General features: G+C 46.0%; 1 protein-coding gene across 1 annotated transcript in view; it reads left to right on the forward strand.

Annotated features, from left to right (window-relative positions):
• Fam20a (FAM20A golgi associated secretory pathway pseudokinase) overlaps positions 1-7,814 on the forward strand; it is a 52,253-nt gene extending 44,439 nt beyond the window's left edge. Inside the window, exons 5-11 of the mRNA XM_003465310.5 lie at positions 1,623-1,715; positions 2,446-2,561; positions 3,273-3,453; positions 4,315-4,424; positions 5,116-5,197; positions 5,705-5,764; positions 7,193-7,814. Coding sequence (XP_003465358.1) covers positions 1,623-1,715; positions 2,446-2,561; positions 3,273-3,453; positions 4,315-4,424; positions 5,116-5,197; positions 5,705-5,764; positions 7,193-7,457 — 907 coding nt within the window. The 3' untranslated portion in view covers positions 7,458-7,814. The remainder of the gene's footprint in view (positions 1-1,622; positions 1,716-2,445; positions 2,562-3,272; positions 3,454-4,314; positions 4,425-5,115; positions 5,198-5,704; positions 5,765-7,192) is intronic.
• Positions 7,815-9,848: the final 2,034 nt, after the last annotated feature.

Below are 9,848 nucleotides of genomic sequence, written 5' to 3' on the forward strand. Positions count from 1 at the left end.
TTCACATATCAGCAAGGGATGACTCTTCGTGTTGTTTGTAGGAACCCAAAGAACAGCCTAAAATCCCTGCTCTGCCCAGTCAGTTAAAATTAAAACCCAATACAAAAATTGTTCAAATGAACCAGTTCTCCCCCATCCCATTCCCCAAAATAATGCAAAAGCCTTCACTGCTTGCTAATAAATTTTTACCTCTTTTTAGGCTATAACCTAGTTTCATCTACAATTTTATAATACTGAGCCCAAAATTCAAATACAGTATCATTTAAAATGTATTGTAATTCTTTTTTTAAAATTCTTGTAATTTTTCTGTAATGTAAAGCAAAAAGCATTTGTTCCCTATCACAGAGGGAAAGTAGAAATTTATCTTTGACTACATGTACATTCTAAACGTAAGTAGGATGGTTTCAAATATGCTGCAGGACCCACCGTATGTGCTTCCCAAAAATAAGAAGCATTGATGTAAAGAAAAATGATTTTCGAATTTAAAACCACTTCTATCATATATACTATAAAGAAACATTTTAGCAAACCCAAAGGGCATTGAGAGATTGTATGTCCTGATGTTTAATTCAGGAATTAAAACATGATGGGAACAGACACAATCACTGCTGGCACAGAATTTGCTGATGCTAAGGGAAGTGGGTCCAGACCAGGCGCAGAGGCCACACTAGACGTGCGTCTGCACCTGCTGAAATACAATCTCTGCTTTTGGCAGCACCTTGCTGTGGTTTTCAGGAGGAGCTTATTTTCTTGGCGAAGTGCACGTTACTGTTTCAGCTGTGGGCGTTGCTTACAGCTCCATACCACGTTATCTTTATCTATGTGGTTTTAGCAGCCTTCGTAACAGTTCCATACTGTGAATTATGGAATTACTCAAACATCACGGTGCTGTCATGTTTATTATCAAGACAAAGTCATTTAGAGGTTGAAAGTCACCCTAGGATGTCTTAATGATGAGGAGGTGCTTCCCCGCCAGCCCATCACACTCAGGCTGGCCAGTGCTTTTCAGGAATCCATCAGTATTTTCAAGTGTATATAATCAATACCTTACACACCAGCTCCCCCATCCCTTTGTCTGGGCCCACGCTTACCACTCACCTTAGTGCCCATGAGGGGCTTAGTTCTAGGTTTCTCCCAAACTACCCGAAGACCAGAACTTCCCAGTTCAAACCTCAGTTGTGCTCAACTTCATATCCATGGTAGTCCTCATTACCAAGTTCTGGCTCACAACCACCTTTCTTCATCTGTGTGTGTGTAAATCTGCAAGGGCTCTGGTTCTGCTAGCCAATCCTCTCTCCTACATTTATATCTTCAAAGCAAGTCTGTATTTCACTCCTCAAAACTTCTAGGTTTTTGAAAGAGACAGCCACTGTCCCTAAAACTGAAGTAGGAAATTTGAAGTAGGGCTCAAAGCACAATGTCTTGCAGGAAACCTGATTTTTCTATTTTGCATGACTCTTACTAGCCTAGGAAGCCAAGAGCCATTCCTGATTTGCCATCCTATGTACACATGAAAAGCATGAAAGCATGTTTTTCTTCCTCGCTGGTCCTGCCTTGCAGCTCTCTTCTCAGGCTCACAGCTGAAGTCTCAGTCCAGGGCGTGACTCCTTCCTTCTTTCCAGACAGCAGCGAGACGAGGAGACGCCCGCAGATTTCTTCTATTTCATTGACTTTCAGAGACACAATGCTGAGATCGCAGCCTTCCATCTGGACAGGTGGGTCTGGCCCCACAGGACACAGTGTCAGCTGTAAGGGCCGATCCCCCGGGAGGGGGCACTGGACAGACCCTCAGGTGGAAGCATTCCCACACTTGTTCCTTCTTGCTTTTCATCTTTTCCCAACCTCAGTGTGGTGCCTTCAAATTCTCCCTACAACCCCATAGATTGAAAAAATACAGTCTTCTAATGTAATGAAATGAACATTTTTAAAGAAAATTAACCCTGTCACGATGCTCATGTTGCCACCTTGGCTGTGACACTGTCCTTGGCTCTATTCTCCCGACCTAAAAATGTGAAGCTGCCCAGCTCTAATTACCCAAGGCGTCTTAAATGACAATATGAAGTGTCAGCACACACTCCCAGGTTCCTCATATTTGCTCATTTGCTGCTAGCAGAAGTGTGGTCTGTGGATTCCTATCATGGACACCAAACACTTTTTAGAAATGCAGAATCCCAGGTGACTCTTCAGCACATTTAAGTCTGAGAAGTGCTGACCAAGAACAGCCTGGAAGGTCTGCAGAGTTTTGATGGACTAAGGGGCCTTCTCTGCCCCTTCAGCCTGGGTTTGCCCTGGACATGACCAGCTCTGCCCTTGCAAAGATGCCCTCAGTAGCCCCTGCTGGGGGAAGCAGGAGCACCAGCCATGTCTCCTGTGTGCTAACCCAGAGACAGAATCTTTCCTTGCTTTCTAACTAGCCTCCTTCTGACAGAACTCCGTCTTTTTCAGGATTCTTGACTTCCGACGGGTGCCACCAACAGTGGGAAGGCTTGTGAATGTCACTAAGGAAATCCTAGAGGTTACCAAGAATGAAATCTTGCAGAGTGTTTTCTTTGTATCTCCAGGTAGAGTACAAGCCAGAGCCATATTCTTAGCATAAGTACACAGTGAGGCAGTGTACACATTGTCACCTTTGGCAGTAGTTTGACCCCCTGAGCGTGGCATTACTGGCATGGCAATGCTGCCATCAGACACTCCCATCTTGGTCTGTTTGAGCATGACACAGGATGAACTCTGGATGGGGAAAGGTGTGTGTGAGAGCTGCCATACCAGCCTGTGTGGGTACAATGCTGGCTTCCCTGGAAACAGACATTATCCCACCCATGGTAATGAAAAATATTCAAATCCTGTGGCTAGGATGCAAAGGAACTGGGTGCCACAGTCCCTCTGCTGTGAGACGCTTGAAAATTGGTACTTAGGATGCTTAGCTTAGCAGTATTCCCTCGTGCCCACATCTGGAAATAGCAAAGTTCTCTATTGCATTTTCCCCAAGCTGGGAGTTCAGGGTTCCCTATTCCAATCCTAAGGCATTTCTTGGGCAGAAAGACGGTAAGCCTTGAAGCCATTCCTTGTGTATGTCTCTGTTACAAAAAATATTGCACTGTTATGTTCAAAATCTGGCTAACTTGTCTTTCTGCCCTAACAGACCCAGGAGCCAGATCATAGCATCCGTCACCCCAATAATGCCCATGCTAGTGGCAGGTCAGACCAGTGCTGAATGTGACAATGGGCACACTGCCTCACCATGTGCTTCTCTCTCCTCCTTCATCCTCCAGCCAGCAACGTGTGCTTCTTTGCCAAGTGTCCGTATATGTGCAAGACCGAATACGCTGTCTGTGGTAACCCACATCTGCTGGAGGGCTCCCTCTCTGCCTTCCTGCCCTCTCTCAATCTGGCCCCCAGGCTGTCTGTGCCCAGCCCCTGGATCCGCTCCTACTCACTGGCAGGAAAAGAGGAGTGAGTTGGCACCCTGGCCACAATACCATGCTAATGGACCTACGATCCAGTCCTTGAGGCCATAGTTGGACTCCCGGAAGCTGCCTGTCTCACTTTATATAACGCTGGGATCAGCTGGACTGGATCTGTTCTTTCCTTTTAGTGCATTTCTTCGGTTATTGAAACCCTGCTAGGTGCTAGGAGACATAGAAATAGAAGGCACCAGTCCTCTCTTCAGGAAGTCTCGTGGGAATGAAAGACAAATTCCCAGATTATGAATACACACAGCAAAGTTTTCTGTAACAGAGCAGCACACAGGGAGCTGTGGGAGACACACAGCATGCCCTGAGCAAGACCTAAGAGGCCGAGGACCTACCGGCTGTATTCCTAGGCACCCAGGATTAGTTGACTGCAGTGATTAGGTCCACTGTCCATCTCGAGCACAGCAGAAAAACAAGAAGTGGGTGGTTTTAGAGGAACATGACAATCTATGAAGACTTAGGGGGAAAAGATAAATTGCAGGCTGAGGAATATCTGGAATGAAATGAGAGAGAACATCCTGTGGGGGAGAGGAATAATGCAAGAGTACAAGGGGCCCAGGGTAAGAGGAGTGAGAAGCAGCAGGACAGAAACGAAGCACCCGCCTCCCCATCCTGCCCCCAGTCCTCAGCCCAGCACCCTGAGTGGAGGTCTCAGAACCTCTCACCATGGGCATGGATTCTGCTTTCTTTGTGTCCTTGGCTACACAGACATCCTGAGAAGCTGTCACCAACTCAGGGTAGCGCTAGTAAGGCAGGGCTGTGAGCGCAGGGGAAGGCACAGAAAGGCCCCACGCCTTGTCATCTTGGCTGTTCTAGCCCCAGGCCTTCTTCTCACCCTTAGGTGGGAGATCAATCCCTTTTACTGTGACACAGTGAAACAGATCTACCCATACAACAGCGGCAATCGGCTCCTCAACATCATTGACATGGCCATCTTCGACTTCTTGATAGGTAGGTCCCCAGGCTTGGGGCACCTGGCACAGAGGGCTCTGCTGTGTGGCTGTGAACGCTGGCGACTCGGCACACAGTGACAGCCTGGTGCAGTACCTCCACGGCACAAGAGTGGTGGGAGCCCCACAGACAAAAGTAAACACACTTCCATCTTCAAAGTACTGGGAGGAGCTGAAGGGACTGTCACTGGTGAGGAAGGCCCATCACCTGGCATGAGCATGAGCAGCTGTAAAACCACATGTTCCCTTCACCCAGTGAAGGAAGCCAGGCAGAAGGTGAGACAGTACGCAATGAACAAATCATACCACTGGAGGGCCCAGGTAAGGCCCCAGGAAAGGGTAGGAAGGGAAACACAATCCCCAAGCTGGCCAGTACCCACATGCTGGAGCTAAACAAAAGGCTCACTGGCACTCTCTTCACAAAGGTAGCCCGGGCCTGCCGTCTCTCAGGTGAGGGTGCCAGCATAGAAGAGCCAACACCAATATGTACACGGCACAAGGGCACATTTCACTGCACGAGCATCCTGGCCGAGGCTAGGGGGAGGGGAAGGATGGAGACTTGGAAATGCCGGCTGCAGCCAGGTTTAGGCTCCCACTCTGGGCTGCTGGCAGCCTCCATTCCCTGGGGGCTCAGAAATCAGGAGCTTCTGTCCGCCTAGCCTACTGACTCTCATCACCTCCCTCCTTTACAGGAAACATGGACCGCCACCATTATGAGATGTTTACCAAATTCGGGGACGATGGCTTCCTTATTCACCTTGACAATGCCAGGGGGTAAGTGACAGTTCTCCGCTCCCAGCTGTCCCCTCTCCAGCCATGCTTTGTGCAGCTGCTCAGAGGGAACCACAGCCCTAAGCAGGAGGGTCTGCACTGTTATGTCCCATCTCTGTCTTGTCCCACTTTTCCATCTACTTTTTTTCTCATGATCTCTGCTACATCCGTCTGATTTTCCTTCAGCCCAAAAGTACTCTTGTGCCCTTTAGTGAAACAGGTTGGGATTTTCTCAAATTTTCTTAATCAGTACATGGCGAGGGGGCAGAAAACGTGACTCATCCTCACTGATGGCTCTCTGTAATTGGGGAGAAAACGAACAACTGCTTGGTTATTAACCAAGAGGCTTCTGGGACCGGACTGAAGATACGGTATTAGGAAAGGCAGCTGCCAAGGTCCCTGGGATTTTTAGTCAAACCAATGATTCAAAAAACAGTTGACACAGAAAAGAGAGAAAGCTTTAGGGGAATGAGAAAGATGTTGCTTGATGCAAACTGTTTTTTTACTTAGGTTTGGACGACATTCCCATGATGAAATCTCCATCCTCGCCCCCCTCTCACAGTGCTGCATGTGAGTTTTCAGGCAGAGGGTGGGTAACGGGGCCAAGAGCATGCTGCTTGCAGGCTCATCCTGATATTCAACGGCCTGGGATGGGGGTATGCAGAATGGCATGAATTGCCTCGTTTCCTATACAACCATCAAAATTCCTCCAGCAATGTCTCACTTTCTTATCATTCAGCGTAAAATCCATTAGGTTCTAATCTTTTAAAACTTTCAACTGCTAACTTTAATCCACTCAGATAATGACCCCCTTTTGCAGAGCCAGATGGTCCTTGATATTACTAATCAGACCTCTGCTTTACCCAGTACTCATAAAAGCTCACAGATATTATCTGATCACCATGTGAGCAAAGTCCTGATGAGTCCCATCAGTGTGAGTCACATAGAAAGCAAGCACGAGGCAGAGGTAGGGACGGAGGAAAGAGGGAACTGAAAATGATCAAAATGTACCAGTTCCCCAAAACAAGTATCATACATTGCAAACAACTGTTTTAAAAAAGAAAAGGCTCTGCTGCATTCATCTGACCACTGCTCCAGAGGACACCTAACCTACTCCTAGACCTCTCCAGCATTTCTGCCAGTCTTGTGAGACCGTCCACTGCTCGGCATCCAGAGCTATTATAAATACATGATCTACATCTAACAAAACCATCCTGTTTGCTGCCAGTGGAAAATTCAGAACAGGAACATTCTTATCAACGTCTTATGTGAATTTAAACCTATCTCCCTTCCTGCTTCCTTCCACCCTCCTGAGGATAAGCAATCGCAGCTTAGGACAAAAACCAAACAGTAAGGCCAATTGGATTCCTGCATAAAAAGCATCAAAATCCTAAACACAATAATCTCACCCCATTTCTGCCCCCGATTTTAGAACCTGACACAAAGAAACACGCTAGCAAGAAACAACTTGGAGGCCGACTTTTAAGATAACAGATGACAACAGTTCACTTCCCATTAGTTTAAAATGGCCTTGAAAATCCTAAATGTCATCTCTGGTTTGTCAGGGGAGAGCTGGCTTACTGAATCAGGGTCTCCCTCGATAGCCCAAAATGGCCTCAAACTGGTGGCAATCCTCTTGCCTCAGTCCCCTGAGTGCTGGATTAATGGGATGTGCCACCACACCTGGCTGGCACGTGGGTTTTATCAATGGCAAAGCAAATGCACACAGCCGAGCACCACCATGCGTGATATGACAATTACCAGAGGTCAAATGGTTTGGCAGGCTCCCAATCGAAAAGCTACCAGGGAAAAGCCTCGCACCTTTATCCATTCTCTTTTATTTTACATGGTTGCATTAAAATGTGCTTGAGCAGACAACAGCAATGAAGGCTCTAAGGATACCAGCAGCAACAGCTGTTCTTGGGCACAGGGCAAACAGAAGCTAGTTAAGTGTCCTCCTGTTTGCTTATTTGGTTCTTACAACTTTTGCCTTTTTAGGATAAAAAAGAAAACGCTTTTGCACCTGCAGCTTCTGGCCCACGCTGACTACAGACTCAGTGATGTGATGCGGGAGTCACTGCTAGAAGACCAGCTCAGCCCTGTCCTCACAGAACCGCACCTCCTGGCCCTGGACCGAAGGCTCCAAATCATCCTCAAGACAGTGCAAGGCTGCATAGAGGTCCATGGAGCGCACAGCGTCATAGCTGATGGCCCAGTACAACAATTAGCCCTAAACTCAGGCCAAGCGAACCTGATAAGCTAAGCACAGGAAGAGTCCGATTTTACAAGAGAGGCCTGGAGCCAAGGGTAGACTCCAGAGTATAGACCAGCACTCCCTCACTTCCACTTTACAGTCCCAGAGGCTGCATCACTAGCTCAGGAAGGAAGGAAGCAGGCTGTGTTTGGCAACAAATAGGATCCACTCAGTTTGATTTTTACCCCCTGGTTTAAAGATCACTGCTCCTATAGTGAATTGCCATGGCTCCGTTTTTGCAGAAAGCACTGCTTCCATCAAGGTTTACAGACTACCTTCTGGGAAACTGGATATGGTTCAGGCTTGGAAGATCTGGAAGGCCTGTTTCCAGGAGTTTAACAATCAAATAAAAAGATACCAAGTGAGTACCTGACTGTCCTCCAAATCCTTATTTATCTACAAGTAATGGATAACTCCTGGTCCAAATAAAACTTGTTGAATACCTCAAGCAGACTCAAAATCTGCAAATGGTTAATGATCAAACTGGTTCAACTCAAGACTTCACATTTTCTCCTTATGTTCTCATCTCTGGTCAAATCTGAGTACAAGAATCTCCACTCACCAGTCCTACGGTAACTTCTGAGAAACACTATCATAGAAGGTGGTCATAAAATAGGACTTTGCTTACAGTATCAGAAAAGGAGTGTTTGAATCTGAAGAATATTAAATACTAACTGAAAAATCAAGTATGTCAAAACTAGTAGTTCGTAACAATAGGATAGATTTTGATAGAGGACAAACAAGGGAAATTCTCAAGCCACGACAGCGTGAATGGGACCTTTCAGATACATGAACTTAGCATAAGGCAAGAAAAAGACGGGTACCTACCAGATCCCATAAGCTGCAGTCCTTTTCCCAGATAGCCCGGAATTGTCACCACCTCCCCACAAGAGCAGGGGCCATCTGGAAAGGTACCACCTTCCCCCTGGTGCTAGATTAGAAAGGACTAAATCAAGTTTCCCAACCTTCCCTTAAGGGACAGTGGAGAGTCCCCATCTTCTTTATCATCTCTTTACACTGTCAACATCTAAAACCCTTCAAACAGGAATCTTTGCATCTTGTTCTATAATTGAGGACTGAAACTACAATGACAGCAATGTATTCATTCCATGGAATGATTAGTCAACAGGTAAAAAAATCATTTCATCAGATAACTTCTTTTCTGATAAAACCAAAGGCTCAAACACTGGAGGGGAGTGGGGAGTATGATAAAGCTGTCACCAAAGGAAAAAAAAAGTCAAGAACTAGAAGTATCACCTACTACTTCTGTAGAATGTCCAAAGTCAGCCAAATGGAACAGGTAACAGTGCCTCTGACCATCCCGGTATCCCACCTTGCTAGGACGTTTACCCTAAACCTTGTCTCTCCCTAGTAACCACATCACTACCATTCACCCCCAGTCTTTACCATGTGCAGGGAGCTTTACCCATAACACAGTCAACACACACGATTCAATCCACCTAAACACACACACACGCAACCACCCTACCTCCAATGGGCAACGAAGACAACTGAAGCTTATAGGAGCTAACTAAAACCACACAATTTAATGGTTTAGACACATTCCAAAGTGTTCTTTCCGCTGTAATACAAAAATCCAACACAATCATACTTAATTTATGACTGAAGTTATGTTTGCTTAAAATGACAAAAGTTACCTCTTTAACAAAGTTCCCACCAGTTTGGAGCACTAGTGCTACACGCACGTATGACGGTCACATCAGGTGACACTGTACAGTTCCACTGGCTGAGTGAGCCACCCGATGGGACAGTCACTCGTGGACAGCCCAGTCATAAACTTGCTAATCCTAGAGACTTCTTGACCTAAGGTAGCCCAACTACATCTCAGAGCCCCACTTCAGGAACTGTCTCTTTTACTTCATTTTCCCTCCCCAACCTTGTGGAGGAGCCAGGAAATCACACCCCAAAACAGGGGCAAAAAATATCCCAGCAGACACTCGAAGAAAAGCACAACAGAGTTTGGGACTTCCAAAACACAGAGCCTCACGAAGATAAATTATAGCTCCATCTCAAATCCAGCCACCCCTGTGACCACAAACTACCTTTTAAATGGCCTATATTTTGCTGTACTTCTCATAACACAATTGAATTTGACTTTGACATGTTTTGTCTATATACATTATCTTCAACATTCCATTATTAGCAACACAAAATTAACATCACCATTTGTTAAAGATACCAGAAAACATCACATGCTTAGAACTACCACGTTCTTCTAACTTGTTTATTCTGAAGCACTGCTCAACTTCTCCTGAAATAAACACATATTCTCCTGACTCTATGTGAAAACTTCATATTACCACTAACAGCAAATAATATAGTATGTGAAAGGCGAAAGGGACCTGGGGAACTTCTTGTAGCCTTCTCCAAATATCAGAA

Source organism: Cavia porcellus, unplaced genomic scaffold (genome assembly GCF_034190915.1).
Source record: "Cavia porcellus strain 051 isolate PalLab524CR breed Dunkin Hartley unplaced genomic scaffold, mCavPor4.1 scaffold_32, whole genome shotgun sequence".
In the NCBI taxonomy this organism is placed as follows: Eukaryota; Metazoa; Chordata; class Mammalia; order Rodentia; family Caviidae; genus Cavia; species Cavia porcellus.